Source organism: Marmota marmota, unplaced genomic scaffold (genome assembly GCF_001458135.2).
Source record: "Marmota marmota marmota unplaced genomic scaffold, marMar, whole genome shotgun sequence".
Lineage (NCBI taxonomy): Eukaryota > Metazoa > Chordata > Mammalia > Rodentia > Sciuridae > Marmota > Marmota marmota.
The window spans coordinates 33,678,304-33,695,421 of record NW_026000249.1 but is presented as its reverse complement, the minus strand read 5'-3'; the positions used below and the strand labels follow the sequence as shown (position 1 = coordinate 33,695,421).

At 37.4% G+C, this 17,118-nt stretch overlaps 1 protein-coding gene across 3 annotated transcripts in view; it reads left to right on the top strand.

The window, feature by feature from the left end:
• The window catches only part of Slc9a7 (solute carrier family 9 member A7), a 136,869-nt gene that overhangs the window by 63,233 nt on the left and 56,518 nt on the right, over window positions 1–17,118 (top strand). For all 3 annotated transcript variants that reach the window (XM_048796497.1, XM_048796496.1, XM_048796498.1), the window contains exons 2-5: window positions 3,993–4,192; window positions 6,568–6,645; window positions 13,036–13,112; window positions 16,411–16,523. In XM_048796497.1, coding sequence (XP_048652454.1) covers window positions 3,993–4,192; window positions 6,568–6,645; window positions 13,036–13,112; window positions 16,411–16,523 — 468 coding nt within the window. The remainder of the gene's footprint in view (window positions 1–3,992; window positions 4,193–6,567; window positions 6,646–13,035; window positions 13,113–16,410; window positions 16,524–17,118) is intronic.

The following is a 17,118-nucleotide window of genomic DNA, read 5'->3' as shown; positions in this document are numbered from 1 at the left end:
ATTCTTTAAGTGGAAAACACTAAATGTGAACTCAGTATCATGCCATGGAATATAGTGATAACAAGTATTAATCTAAAATGTTTGGGGAGTTATTAAAACTGTACCTTGAGTTAGTGGTGTGCCCTGTGGCTTGGTATATTTTTGATCAAAACTGTCCAAATGGTGTTAACCTTGAATTTTTGCTGTGATGTTTTGTGTTGCTATGTTTTAACTACAAAGGGGCAGCATCATTACTTTCAGTGTCTTCCATCTTTAATATGGGTGCATTAGGTAGAGAGGGAAAGGTTTTATAACTTTAAAGAATAATATTCATCATCTGATAATGATTCTAGATATGATAGTGATGATTACTAGGAGAGGTTTTAAGAGCATTTCCTATAATGGATGAACCTGTCTGCAAGCATAAACCTCCTCATTTGTTAGAGTAGTATTTATTGTAAGGACCATATGGTTTAGTCTTTCCATTAACTCTGCTAATAAATCAAGTTAGTAAAGTCAAGTAACAGTAGGTTCCATGAAGCAGGTTTTGACTTGGGAGAAAGATACATTTTAAATGACTTATTTCTGATGAAGACATTTAAGTTAAATCATGTTACAGGTAGCCTTCTCCAAGCTTTACAAATCATCCTATATTATGATGAGAGTTGAAGGGCCATGGAATTGCTTTTTTCATGTAAAACTTCATCAGAAAATAACTGCCTAACCAGGGAATTAAATAAAAATAAAAGGCACCTCGGAGTTTCATCTGGATTGGAGAGGAAAGCCCAGAGAACTCTGACCATCACCAGTGCCACCAGTAGCTTCAGGAGGAGGCACCATTGTCACAGCTGGCCTCAGTCATCATCAAGTCCTAAATCATGAGCATCAAGGCTGAGATACTCAGTGTGGCACCATGCGCAGAGGGAATGGCAGCCCATAGGAGACAGGAAGGTCATTGCAGTGAAAGTTTAGGAACAGTAAAATACTTCAATATAAGAAACAGGTATGGTTCCACACACAGGAATGGCAACAAACTTGATGTATTTCTACAATAGATTGCCACAAAGAAGAATAACCCCCAAGTAGCACCTCCATAGTATAGAGGATAGAGAATCTGTGGAGTTTGATGTTGTAGAAGGAGAAACGGGAGCATAGGCAGCAAAGATTGCAGGCCCTGGTGGAGTTCCAGTGCTAGGCAGTAAATATGCAGCACACTGTAATCACTGCAGATGTTATCTGCATCATAATGGCCTTCTGCACTGTTACCAGCAGAATGACCAGAATAATGAGAGTGGGGGAAAAAGGCGGCATTATAGAGTGCCACTGGACATCAAGGCACAAGCAATGTGCCACCTCTCTTGCTTTGTAAAGAGACCCCAATGGATGTTGGCAGAGTGTTCCCATCCTCCTGTGCAGGGAGAAGTGATAGAGAACAGGTGAATGCATGAAATATTGGCAATATGTTGGACCAATCAATATAATTATGGCCCACAATCTACAGGGGCCCTCCTTGTCTAGGGCAACAATTAAAAGGAGCAGGAATATCAAGGAAAGGAGACTTGAGGCCAGCAGCCACCTCAGTGTAGGCACCCACAACTTCTGTTACCAGCACAGAAACCCAAAATGTCCTCAACCACAAGATGGCGAGGAGAGTGCCAGCTGGGAAGTGCACTTCTGAGACTCAGCAGAGCAAGCTGAGTAAATCCTGGCTGACCATCCTGCCCTCATCTTGTCTGTCATCCACCAGGAAAAAATGAATGTACATTCTAGCAACACCATCTGAACAGAAGATTGGCATTGAAGACCTTAAGAGCTTGTCCTTTGCCCAGTTATCAGATAACTACAACAGTCTATATTGTGGGATTTTTATTATTTTTCCTCTAGAGAAATGTCTTTTTCGTAATGTCAAACATGTTTTCTTCAAGTCTATTTTTTAATTTTTCCCCTCATATACCTTTAAATATTTTAAATAAAAGAGAATAAAGTCTTGGCATTTGCAGGTAAATGGATGCAGTTGGAGAAGATAATGCAAAGTGAAGTTAGCCAATCCCATAAAAACAAATGGCAAATGTTTTCTCTAATATAAGGTGACTGACTCACAGTGGGGTAGGGAGGGGGAACATGGGAGGAATTGATGAACTGTAGATAGCACAAAGGGGTGGGAGAGGAAGGGAGGGGGCAGGAGGTTAGCAATGATGGAGTAATGTAATGGATATCATTATCCTAAGTACATGTATGAAGACATGAATTGGTGTGAACATACTTTATATAAAGAGACATGAAAAATTGTTCTATATGTGTAATACGAATTGTGATGCATTCCGCTGTCATGTATTTAAAAATAAAACCAATAAAAAATAAATTGTTTATCTGCTCAGGTTGAGATTATTAAGAACCTCATTTTAAGTCTGGAATAAAACCTTCAAGACTGATTTTTTTTTTTCACAAAAAGCAACAAATTACAAGCATCTGTTAATAAAGGTCTTTAATAATAATAGTGCAATACAGAAACATTTTGGTTTAAAGGACTGCTGTATTTCTCTAGATTTTATTTATGATTTGCTATTCAACAATGTCTCATAAGTTTATATTTGTCTTGATGATAATAGATATGATATAACATTATACATAGTGTGTTTGCTTTCAGTTTCTGTAACAAAGTTCCTGTAATAATTAAGAAAAGGAAAGGTTTATTTTATCTCAGTTTTGGAAGTTACAGTCCATGACCTGCCCTGTTGCTTGAGTCTGTGGCAGCATCTCTTGGTGGGAATGTGTGGTGGAGCAACCCATTCACCTTGTGACTGGGAATGAAAAAAGGAAGATGAAAGTTTTGGGGTCTCATTATTTGCCTCAAGGACACACCTTCAGTGGTGTAAGACCTCCCATCATGCCTCACCTCTTGAAGGTTTCCACCAAGCTGAGGACTAATCCTTTAACAAATAGGCCTTTGGGAGACGTTCAAGATCGAAACTATTACCCATAGAACATAGTAAAAAGTTCTTTCTTTATCTGATATAACTTTCTCCATTAATGGCAAATGATATAAGAGATCATTTTTACCATTATGTATTTTAATATTGTTAGCCAAAGAACTGAATTTAGAAGTCTAAAATTTCCCTCCTAAGAGAAATTACAGCAAAGTGTCTAAGAGTCATTTATGGTTCTTTGGGTCCCCCTCCCCCGACATTTTAATCATTTTTGCTTGGGTCTGTTTGACTCATGTGTAGGACCAGGGGAGCAGCACTCCTCCCTTATTCATAGAATTGAATGCTTATACATGATTTTGCTGTTTTTATTTTTCCTAGTGAGAAAGCCCTTAAGGGAATGAGGCTTAAAGACTTGCAGCTGGTTATCTTAGCTGTGTCATAGCCACAGCCCCAATAAGCCAGCTCCCCAGCCCCTGAATCATGACTGCTCAAATTTATACTGCAGCATTTAGCTTCCCAAGGGGTGTAATTACTTTCTCCATGATTTCTAGTATTTGAAATGACCTAATCAAAAGCCTTCACCCCTGCTTTCCTCTGGTGTGTGGCAAAGCAAGCTGCATTTATAGCAACTGGAAATTCCAGCAGCCTGGTTCTTGCTGGCAGATGGCAGCAGGACTGGCTTGAGGGATGCTTCTGGGAAAAATCAAGGGCTCAGCAGTTCTGTCTTGTGCTGTCCTGGGCAGAAAAAAACTTGACTACTTATCATCCCATCCTCCTCCACCATAAGCCTTAGAAGTGAGACATGGCCCAGTATGCACACTGCTCAGCGTGCCATAATAACCACCAAAGGTACCATTCTACCTTGTCCTTCTGGTGGCTGAGGGACTTGAATTAGACTAGAACAGATGATGCTTAACCACTTCTGAAGGACCATGCATTTAGTTACTCCTAAAATTCACACCTTAGACCTGGTTTCTAAGATTTCCTTTGTGTTTTTTACTTGTTGAAAATCGGTGGTAGCATTATGGCCATGCTCTTCATATGCTTCCTCAGGCCTGATGGTTTTTTTTTCTTACTCTATTTCAGGACTCATCGTCGGGGTGATCCTGAGATATGGCACCCCTGCCACCAGTGGCCGTGACAAGTCACTCAGCTGTACTCAGGAAGACAGGGCCTTCAGCACCTTATTAGTGAATGTCAGTGGGAAGTTCTTTGAATACACTCTGAAAGGAGAAATCAGCCCTGGCAAGATCAACAGTGTAGAACAGAATGACATGCTGCGGAAGGTGAGCTGGCATATGGTTATCTACAACATGGTTGTTGATTCCTTGGCTCCATCTTGACCTTGTGGAAATCCTTCCAAACTCCTGGAATATCAACATTCCTGGTTCTCAGTTTTGCCAGGAGGCTTTTGGGCCATTACGAGAAGATAAGAACCTTATTTTATTCATACCTTTCAGATTTATGTATGACCTCCTGGGCTTGTTAGGATCTGTTGTAGATGTGGGCCCCTGATTATGCAGTGAGTTTGTATATTCACATTTATTTTCTCCAACTGCCATTTCTTCCTTACTATTTTTCTTATCCTTGTGGTTTAGAGATGAGATTCTTTCTTTCTTAAAATAACATTGATTTCACTTTAAACTTATTTATTCAGAATTCAGAAATGTGATTCTTAGTTTTTTGTGGTTCTTTTCCCACAGTCTACAAATATTTGAGGGCTTACTCTCATTGATGACTGATGCCAAAGGCCCAAAGAATCCTTAAGGAAAGAAGAAGAGCTTGTTGTCTTAGAATTTGAGTCCAAGCATTTTTTCCTTTGATGTCAGAGTAATAAAAATATTTCACAGGAAAATATATTGTGTCTTTTCATGTAAGTGATTTCAAAGATAAATGTGATCTATACTTATTGACACATATTCCATTACCTTAGAGACCAGGGCTTATCATTAGGTGGACTTCTGTATAGCAGGTCAGGGGAATCCAGGTTGTGGAAAGCCCCTTTTAATGTAGAAAAAGCTAATGTGTATAATGACCTGCATTATACACAGGTGTGCTCCAAAAATTAAATTACTGTTCTTCAAATATACTGTTCCTTAGAGCAAATTATTCTCTATCTGGAATATTAATTATGACCATCTTCTTTCTGTCCCTAATGGCAGTACTGTTGTGCTCTTTGCTCTCATTTCATAATAAAGCATGGAATTTCCATTAACATTGTGAAACTAGATGCAAGTGAATGGCATTCCAGTGTATATACCATGCTAATCACTGTTTTGAAATGACAGCATGAATCTTTCATATTGGATTGCATAGAATAGGGGAAAACAGGGAAATGATACCCACTTATTTTCACCTTTTAGGTTGTGATAGAAGATGAAGCCGACTTCTGCTCTTTTTATCTTAAAAACATTTATTCAAATCTCTTCTTTTTGAAATTCTGCTACCAGAGCAAAGGTGGGAAAACAAACAAGGTAGAGATGATCATTGCTAGTTGAGGGGAGAACAGGCATATTAAGGCAATGAGGTTGGTGTGAAGAACATTGAACTGGGATAAGAAAACCCTTGTGCTTGTGGGTACATTATTTGGTTTTTTGATATCCATCAAGTCTGACTATTTATGGGCCCAGGTTCCTCATTGGGTAGGTACTGCCCAAGATTCACCCTCACTCTGACATTCCCTCTTTTGTAAATTATTCTTATCTTTAGCAAGAAGATAGAATAAAATATAACTTGCAAGAATCACTCTTGTTTTAATTAGCCTGATTAACATCTCCAGTTTCTAAAGAGAAAAGCTAATTTTTAATAATTAGAATGAAGATTTAAAATAATTATAATAAAAGCTGATTAATCCACCCACATGAACAAATTCTTTAAAAAGGTTAGTGTGTTTATAGGATATTTAATTCTTTTTGGTATGTGGTTAAGACATTGCTGTCTAGAAGTTTCAGAGTGATTTCTTAAATAAGCCTTACAGGTAGTTTCATCCCATTGGAGTTACTGAATTTATGTTGATGTTCAGGAAGCTACTAAACTCACTAATGACTTTGATCTAGGCCACACCAAGTATTACAGAAGGCTGGTCACTCAAAAGAGACTTAAATTCAGTAGAATTATATCTACAAAGTATTACATGAGAGGATCCAGAGAGTTAATAATCATGACAATATTTTTAATGCAGTTAAGACCTAATAAAGATGATAAAAATCAAGATGTTTTCATTTATTGTGGAAAAACATTGGCCCACAGCTCTCTGTGAGTTCTCAACATTGAATTGAACCGTTATGTCTTAACGTGTTAAAACAACACATGGAGAGGGGCTGGGGATGTGGCTCAAGCGGTAGCGCACTCACCTGGCATGCATGTGGCCCGGGTTCGAGCCTCAGCACCACATACAAACAAAGATGTTGTGTCTGCCGAAAACTAAAAAATATTTAAAAAAAAACACACGAAGATCATATGTCAGAAGTGCTGTGGGGAGAATATGCCAGTCCACAAGGGAGACATGATTTTTCTTCTGGGATTAGTCCAAGATTTGTCACACTGATGTTATTTACACCAAATGTTCAAATTCAGTCGTGACTTCAATATTGAGCAAATAATATAGCACTAGTTGGCATTAAACTAAAGATTGACTTTTTTTTTCTTTTTAAATTTTCAGGTAACATTTGATCCAGAGGTATTTTTCAACATTCTGCTGCCTCCAATTATTTTTCATGCTGGGTACAGTTTAAAGAAGGTAAGAAGGTTTGCTACTAATGTTTTAAGGCATATGAATCTCTGTGTTAATTTACCTGCATAGTTTTCTAGTTTTTCCCTTCTCTCGGGTTCCTTATTACTGTCTTCTGCACCCACTCAGAGACTATAGGTGACTCATGATCAGTGATTCATTTCTGTTTCAAAATCTAGAACTTTTCTATACTTCCAGTATGAAAGTAACTTGGTGCAGCTATTCTGGAAAACAAAGTAGGAGTTACCTATAAAACTAAAGTTGAATTTGCCATAAGACCCAGCAATTCCATTGCTTAGGGTTTATCTCAGAGAAAGGAAAACTTATATTTACACAAAACCTGTACCTGACTGTTCATACTACCTTACTTATAATAGACAAAAAACTGGAAATAACCAAAATGTTCTAAGTAGGGGAATAGCTGAACAAACTGTGGTGCATCTATACAATGGAACAGTACTCAGCAATAAGATCAAACAAACAATTAATACTGATACCCAGTGTATCAGTATCAGTATCACTGGGTATCAGTATTGATACTGTGATATTGGTACTGTGTATCAGTATCAATAGTTTTTTGGATCATTTTGGGTGGACCAAGAAATCATTATTAAGATCAGCCTGAAAAGATTACATGCTCTATGATTTTATTTATATAGCATTTTAGAAATGACAAAATTATAGGATTGGAGAGCAAATTAGTGGTTGCCACATATTAGGGATGGTGGGAGGGTCAGGGTTGGGTGAGTATAAAAGGATACCATAAGGGACAGCTTTGTGATGATGGAATAATTCTGTATCGTTTAAAAAATATTTTTAGATGTTGATGGACCTTTATTTTATTCATATATGGTTCTGAGAATCGAACCCAGTGCCTCATTCATGCTAGGCAAGCTCTCTACCATTGAGCCACAACTCCAATCCCATAATTCTGTATCTTAAACAATGTCTTTTTTTTTGTGGTGCCAGGGATCAATCCCAGGACCTCATGCATACTAGGGAATCACTCTACCACTGAGCTACGTCTTCAGTCAAGTATTGTATCTTGATTGTGCTAGTAGTTGTGCAGATCTGCACATGTGATAAAATGACATTGAACTATGCACACGCACTGTACCCATGTCGTTTTCTGTGTTTTCACATTTGCCTGTAATTATATAAGATATAACCGGTGGAGGAAACTGGGTGAAGAGTACAGGGGACATATCTGTACTGTCTTTGCAACTTCAGTGAATCTGTAATTTTTCTAATTTTTTTCTGCACTAGGGATGGAACCCAGAGGTTCTGTACCACTGACATACATCCTCAGCCCTGTTTATTTTTTACTTTGATATGGGGTCTCACCAAGTTGCAGGCTGGTTTCAAACTTGAGATCCTTCTGCCTCAGCCACCTACTTCAGAGTTGTTGGGATTACAGGCATACACCACCACACTGGCTACCAAAATAAAAAATTTTAAAGAACATAGAATCATTATTATTGAGGGTTATTGTGTTTGATATCAATATTAGACCTAAGCCTCAAGTTATTTAAGATACTAAAAGTGTGGGTGGCTCTTTCCCTCTTCCTTTGATGGAATATTGTGTGGAAAATGAACCCCCAAAAGGCCTCCCTGAGATAACTTAAGCCATGGTAGTTATTTCAGCTCTTGTTTCAGTGAGTCTAGAAAAGGGAGATATTGACTGACAATAAAACTGAACGACATCTTTAGGAGCTAGACAATGCTAGGATCTATTGGGGGGAAAAAGAGGAAAGAAACAAATTACCTATATTAGCAATGAAAGAGAAGATGTTACTAGAAACTCTTCAGAAATTGAAAAGGATAAAGAGGAAGTACTAAAAACAATTTTGTGCAAGTAAATTTGACAAGCCAGGTGAAATAGACAAATTCCTTGAAAGACAAATTATGAAAACTGACCCAAGAAGAGATAGAAAACTTGAACAACCCTATGCTAATTAAAAAATAAGTTTATAATTGAAAACCATAAGCCAAGATGGCTTCATTAGCAAACTATAGCAAACATTTAAGGACAAAATAATGCCAATTCTACATAAACTCTGAAAATAGAGGAGGGACCACTTCCCAAACCATTTTATGAGAGGATGCCTGCCTATCAGTCTGGTTTTTCTGGCAAAGCCATTTTGCAGTTTTTAAACTATTTCCAATTGATACAAATATAATTATAGTTCATGGAGTGTCTGCTATGGACAGGAACTTTGCACATATTTATTTGTGTTTTTCATACGTTTTGTGTAATCCTTACAGAAACTGGAAGAAAATGATGGTGGTTATATGTTAGCTCACATTGCTTTCTCCCCAGGCTTCTAATGGATTGAAAACAGATACAAAGGCCAGGCACGGTGGTATATGCCTGAAATCCCAAGTACTCAGGAGGCTGAGAGAGGAGGATCAAAAGTTCAAGGGCCAGCCTGGGCAATTTAGTGAGACCTTGTCTGAAAATTTTAAAAGAGGCTGGGTTGTAGCTCAGTGGTAAAGTGCCCCTGTGTTCATGCGGGGAAAAAAAGGAAGGAAGGAAGAAAGAGGATGTGAGGGAAAGAAAAGAGACACAAGGAATTAACTCATGATTAAAAATCAATTTATTATCTAAAGTCTCTGATTAACCTGTGTTGTACGTAGCTTAGTCGTTAATAACAGATCTCCTTACAGCCATTTCAAGAATTGAAAACAGATGCTATTTAGCCATGGGCTTGGTCATAGCCACAGGTAGAGAGGCTAAAATGCAGAGATTATAGAATTGCTGAGACTTCCAGAGGCTGCCTCTTTTGCTCACAGCGTGGAGGCTTGAGGAGCAGGAATGATTCCCCACCTTGTACAACAAGGTTAAGTCATTTTCTCCTTTCATAGGTCAATTGACTCTGCCTTACTACATCACCTTCAGGGTGGAAAAAGGAGTCGGGAGAGGAATGGAACAGAAGTCCTCTTTCTACTATGGGTACTTGAGGAGCAAGAGACTGTGGGTTTCTGCACATCAGTCCAAAACACATTTGTGCACTCACATGTAGCGTCCATCATTTCACTGATGATGAAACTGAACTCAGAATGATTAATGGTGCAGATGAGGTTACTTAGATGGTATGGGACTGAGTCAAGGTTATGTCCTCTCTGTCTGACTCCAGGGCCCAAGGTCATTCTTTTGTGCTGCACTGCCTCAGGATTTAAATTTTCTAATAAAACAAACCGTATCATTTTTCTGACTTCATCTACGGGGTTGCCAAAATCATCTGAAACTGCATGTCACTTGTTGACACCTAATGAATAGGAGATGGTTATTATGAGTATAAATAATGTTATTCTTCACCTAAATGGAAATTCTTCTTCAGATCAAATGGGTGATGAATAATTTGGTATTTTAAATAACTAATCTTAATGTATAATCAAAATAATAGTCACTTTAAAATGATACCAAATCATGGGTTGTGAAAGCCACTCAGATGGTTGAAAAACACTTTATTTTTGCAGAACCTTCTCTTCATCAGCCCTATTTTCTCAAAAGGAAAACAAATAACAGGCTGTGCCAGTTCCCAGTTGAAGTTGTTTTTGACATGCTAGTTTTTTGGATTGTCAAATATTAGTCACTTTCCTTTTTAAATAGTCCTTATAAAGGTACTTAAATAGTTGATTTTTGCTATGGTTGCCACCTCTGATTAAGCCTATTATCAATTAAATGTGTAGTAAATATTTTAATTGATGCTTTGTAAAAGGATACATGGAGACCATTTAACCTATGCACATATAGTCCTCAGGCAGACAAGTCTTTTTTCTGACTTGAAAAAGGTTACCATTTCAATTAGCTTTGATTTTTGTGCCACCCCTCACAGTTTGCTTATACGGCATTGGATGGTAAAGAATACATTTATGAAAGCCTTCATTTTCTGTGAACTGCCCCCACCAAACACTGCACACACATGCGCGTGCACACGCACACACACACACACACACACACACACACACACCCCGTCCCCCACTTCCTTTCTCCATCCCTCTCATGGGTGCAGGTACAAGTTATGTAAAACATATCAGTGGGAAATAGGAGAAGGTAGGGTTTCCGAAGGAGTATAAATATAAGGCTTAATGGGAATCAGGTGGATTTTTACCAACAAAAACCTTCTTGAAGGCTTTACCAATGCATGCCACCATCTCCTTTGTCACTTTTGGCCATTTGATATATAGTAAGGGAGAATCTGTACCATCTTATCTGTATTATAGCCCAATAGAAATAGGATGAAAGATGTAGCATTTCACTCCACACCCCCTGTACTTTCTCCCCCAGAGGGAAGTGGTCAGAATTGAGGAGTTTGGTAGCAGAGCAGCTTATGCAGTGAGAACACAACGAACTGGGGTCTGAGGACTGGCTCTCCAATTTGGAGCTGTGATTTGGTGGATATATGACTTTAGGAAACTCATGTCATGCCTTTGAGCCTTATGTTTCTTTCATATAAGATGGTTCAAATAATAATTTCATACTGGGGCATTATGAGAATTGAATGTACTAATGTATGTGAAAGTACTTCAAGAACTGTGAAGTACACATTTAAATACTAGATCTATTACAGAAATAAGTGGCATATCTCTTCAAGGCACAGTAAAATTTTAGTTCATGTCAGCAGATATGAATGGGAGATGGCTAATTTGTGTGTGTGTGTGTGTGTGTGTGTTTCTAGAATATATTATGAATGTATTTTTGGTGGTAGATTTGCATTTCTAATTTTGTGCTCATATCATGAATATGAATTTGTCTAATGCATATTCATACTAATCCTGGAGATGATTACCCAAAAGAAAGCTGAGTTGCAAAGGAAAGCACATCTGGGATTGAAATTTGTTCCTGGATACTTCTCATGGTCTCATGTCTTGTCCTTGATGCACTCCTAGCACTTCCTCATTTAAGCCCTTAATGGAGTTTTTAAATGGAAGCAGGCTCATAGTTGTTGTTTTAAAATCTGTTTTTAAAATGCTGGTGTATGAATGCATTAGCATAAAAACCATTAGGGACAATGATTTAAGAGGCAAACATAATGTGTTCATAATATGTCCAGGCAGCACCCTCATTTGGCAAGGCAAGTCGTTGAATAATTCTCTTCTGAGCAGATGGCTTAGGGACATTAGATGTTCCTTGACATCTTCTTTGCAGCCCCAGATAGGGCCAAGTATTGGGGAAGGCCAAAGCCTAAGTCTTGGACTCTATCTGTGACACTGGCCAGAGGACACTGACAGCTCTTTGGTCCTATTTCATGGTGGCTGAATGAAATGTTGGGGATATGATGCCTTTAAAAAAATTAAAGTGTTCCTGACCTTTGTTTGATTAAGGTGTATGGAGGATTTAGTTCTGATTGTCAAATGAGAATAGCTTTTGCCTTGAGAAGTAAGAAACAGGGCTGACAGTCTCAAGAACAGGCATAACTTTTCCCATTATTAGAATTTTCCATGGGCCTAATGACATAAATGTGTGTGTGTGTGTGTGTGTGTGTGTGTATATATATATATATATATGTGTGTGTGTGTGTATTTTAAGGTAAGTATTATGGTAAGTAGTGAATGTGCAGAAGCATTAAAGATTGCAGTTTCACCACTTCTTTCTGAATAATTGTTAGATCTTATATTGTTATGGTTTTCTTCCTATATAAATTTACCCTTCATAAATGCAGCTGTCTGTTCTCATTTCTCTACTTATGTCTCTATTGTCCCTCTTTCCAAAACCCCCCAAATCAATCCAAATGTATATAAGGATATGCTTCAGGTCCCATGATAGATATTTAGGACTGTGTTTTCTGATCCTAAATTAAATAGAAAACTCCTTAGATGGTACTTTCCTACTTACTGGTTTCATACATATATCTGTGATGATCTAAGGTACCACTAGAACTGGAAGTAACTAGCTGCATCATGAAGCAGAATGATTTAGGTTAAAACTATAAAAATTATTGGTCTATTTATGCACACACATGCATAAATACATGCATATACTCTTAACTAAATATAATAAGCTAGAATAGTTTTGTCTGAAACTTTACTAAGTCTTCGCTTGCTTGCTCAGCAATTAGCAATGCAGATGATATTTTAAAACTATGATGTTTAAGGCGAAATAGCATTATTCAGGAGTGAATTTAGTTGTTGTTTGTAATAATGGAAGGAGTAAGTAGAGTTTCACTTTTTTAAATATGTTTTTAGTTGTTGATGGACTTTATTTTATTCATTTATTTATATGCAGTACTGAGAATTGAACCCAGTGCCTCATACCTAGGAGGCAAGCACTCTACCACTGAGCCACAACCCCAGCCCTGGAGTTTCATTTTTAAAGACTTTTAAATGTATTTCTTATGCTTGCTGTCAAACATCAAAATGTAATTCTTTTTTTTTTTTTTTTTTTTTTCGATTTAGAGACACTTTTTCAGAAATCTTGGCTCTATTTTGGCCTATGCCTTCTTGGGGACTGCTGTTTCTTGCTTCATTATTGGGTAAGTGAATCTCTGTCATATAACCAAAGTGATATGCCTCCTAAAGAGATGAGATCCATATGGGTACACAGAGCCCAATAATTTAAAATAGATTTTATTTTTTTATGAACTTGTAAACAAAAAAAATCCCTCCCATTCCAAAGTAAAAACAAAATTCCAGGTCACATGTAAGTTTACAATGATTACATTTATTTAGACAATGTACATACATGTTTGGTTGTAAGATGTTAACTATATTTCTGTAACAAATATGTTTTTAATACCAAAAACATTATAGACTTAATGAAGAATCCTAAGGATAATCTAATAGTCACTAAGTTTTTCTTAAGACTTTACTTTAGATGCTGTTCTAGCACAGGTAACCAGGCAGTCTTTCATATGCTCAAACACTGGAATCTGGCTGGTACCAGATCAGCTGAACTTGCAAATGAGAAGCCAACCATTTAAAGAAGGTTTTAAGTTAACAACTTACAAACCCCATGAATGGAAAAGCCCTAATTGAAAATTTATAGCTATCACAACTATGACTGATGATAGAGTCCAGTATTTTGATGTTTGTGACTGATGACAGGATTGAGAGCTACACTATCAAGTATGGTAGTTGTTAGCCAGGTGTGACTATTTAAATTAAAACTAATTAAAATGAAATAAAATTGTGCCCAGTTCCCAGATCTTGGTTTCTAATATCATTCTCTGATAAAAACAAAAAAAGGCTTAGTCTAGGGCTAGTTTTTACAGGAGACATACATGAAAATGGAGCATCTTTTAATGTCTGAAAATAAAGAAGTACTCAAAAGTCAAACAGATAAACACAAGGATGTAGGGCATCTCAAAGGGATACAAGGGCCAACTTGAAAGCTCCTATAATGGATAATCCCCTCTATGGCTGAAGAATAACAAAATCAATGATATTGTATTAGATTATCACCAAAATATGAAATATCCCTGAGTCCACGCTGATATAAATAAATGATTGGATGAATAAATAAATGATTGAGAAGAGGAAAATCTGATGAATTCCAAATAATTTGTGTAGATACATCCCCTTCAAGCTACATTCCTAAACCCAACTTCACTTTAAGTGTGGGTGAGGAAAAAAGGGTAACTTTAAAAGTGAATAAAATGTGGAAGATAATATTTGAGTCAGAAGATCAAGGTCAATATCAATGATGATAAGTGATATTAATGTATGTACACTTGATGCTTGTGATAAAGGCACTTTTTTACCCTGCTCTTACCCTAGAATGCATCACCTTAGTCTAACCATGAAAAAAATCAGGTAAATCCCAATTAAAATACACTCTACAAAATATCTGCCTAGTACTCCTCAGAACTGCCAAGGTCATCAGAAAACAAGCAATGCCTGAAAAACTGTGTAATATCCGAGAAGAGAAGAAAAAGAATCTGATGATTAAATATCAAGTGGCAGCCTGGGTAGGGTCCTAGAGCAGAAAAGGGACATTAGGTAAAAACTAAGAAAATCTGAATATAGCAAGGACTTTGATTTTTTAAAATTAGCTGGACAACCAACAATAAAAATTAAAAAATAAAATAAAATAAAATTAGCTGGAAACCTGGAGATAAAGGCAGGGATCTTTTATTCTATCAAAAAAGGAGGGGCTTGGGGTTTGTTCTTTAAGAGATAACAAATTACTGAAGAGCCAACAGGTTACCTAATTGGCATTAATGTCAGTGAGAGGCAAGATGGGGAAAAGGTATCTGAGAGAATTCTGCTGCCCAGGTCTAAGATTGTGGTGGGAAGAAATGCAGAGGAAGGTCTAGTTTAAGGAAATGTTTCAAAGGTACATGAAAGAAGCCTTCGATGAAAAACAAAGGGAAAATCAAATCTGCATCGTAGAGTTGCTATGACCTGAAATTGAAGTGGGTAAGTATCTGGAACTATGCCTGGCACACCCTAGGAAGCATTAAGTTATGGCTGTTTCTTCTCATAAGGATCATATTCTGCAAATAGTTATTATGCTCTTTTCTTAGCCAATCACTTTTCTAGGCATCCAGGACACAAAGATAGGCAATGGCATGGTCCTTATTTTCATAGATCTCGTTATTAGAAAGTTGGCTGTAGCATAAAATGAGTTAATTAAATGGTTATTTTTACTCCTAATCCCTGCAGCTACTGTTGTCACTGCTACTACCCCTCAGAACACACATGTAACACATACTAGGCCTTTTAAGTACTCCTCACTGTTCCCAATTTGTAAGCTGTCATATAGGAAATATGCTTTAGCCAAGCTGAAAAATTGAACTTGGTGATCCCTGCTGGACCACATCACATTCTGAACAACATAAGGAGGGCTGCTGCTGGCCTGCTTAATCCAAGCAGAGCAAGAAGCCATACATGTTGATGGGAACACTGATGTAGTCTACTAGGATATTTGGGGGATTTGCCCCTTTGACACAGAAGGCTGGGATAGTGATAGGCTGACCATTTGGATCTTTATGACCAATCCATTTTTTTTCTCTCCAACTATATCCAACCCATTCTTTTTTTTTTTTTTTTTTTTTTTTTGATTCTGGGGAGTGAACCCAGGGATGCTTTACTACTGAGCCACACCCACAGTCTTATTTATATTTTTATTTTGAGACAAGGTCTTGCTAAGTTGCTCAGAGCCTTGCTAAGTTGCTGAGACTGCCATCGACCTTGCTCCCTTCCTGCCTTAACCTCCCACGTTGTTGGTATTACAGGCATGCACCACTGCGTCCAGCTCGACCCATTGATTTTCTATGACTTTAAGTGCACTATGTTAGAATTTTGTGAGTTTTGTAGCAATTTATTTCACATTATGCCAGGTCCTATCTTTATCTTTCCCCTCTTATTACCTAGTTGCTTAATATGCCTTAACTTTGTTGCTAATTTTCGACCATGCTTCATAGTTGCTACAGTTGTTGTTAATCACAGCTTTAAAAATGAAATAGTCAGATGTTTCAGCAAGATGACATTAGCTGCAATCCATTACTGCCATAATTCTATTTGCCCATATTACTGGTAAATGTCCACCCATTAAAGGTACCTAATGCTTTTCTAAATCTCCCTTAAAATATTGTATTCTTGCGGGGCTGGGGTTGTGGCTCAGTGGTACAGTGCTCGCCTAGCATGCGTGAGGTGCTGGGTTCAATCCTCAGCACCACATAAAAATAAAATAAAGCTATTGTGTCCCCCCTGTACAACTAAAAAATATATATTAAAAATTTTTTAAAAAATATTGTATTTTTAGTACCAATCCATTTACATTTTGTAAGTTTTTTTTTTCCTGACATGGTTTACCTTGCCTTCTTACAGAAATCTCATGTATGGTGTGGTGAAGCTCATGAAGATTGTGGGACAGCTCTCTGATAAGTTTTACTACACAGATTGTTTGTTTTTTGGAGCAATTATCTCTGCCACTGACCCAGGTATGTGTATATTTGGATTTATCATTATGAAACTCCACTATTTAACCTTAATTTTGGAACAGTCATTAACTTTTGTTGCAGTAGAGAGACTGTAGTATTAACAGAATGGTGGAGGAAGGTAGGTAGGCCTAACAGACTGAGACTTTCTAGGAAGAGTATGCATTTACCTTTTTATCATTATTTTTGTAGTGATGAAATATATACATCATAACATTTACCACCACATTTATTTCTTCTTTTTCTCTGTGGTGCTGAGGATAGAACCCAGGGCCTCATACATGCTAAGCAGAGCACTCTACCACTGAGCTACATTCCCAACCCCATCTTAATCATTTCCAAGTGTATATTTCAGTAGTATTAAGTATATTCACATATTTGGGTAACCAGTCTTTAGAACTTTTTCATCATGTACAGTTGAAACTTTATATCCATTAAGCAACAAATCCCCTTGTCTCCTTGCCTTGAGCCCTTGTCAATCATCATTCTACTTCCTATCCCTATGAACTTCACTATTCTAGATCTCTCATGTAAGTAGAATCATACAGTATTTGTCTTTTTGTGACTTTCTTGTTTCATTTAGCATAATGTCCTCAAG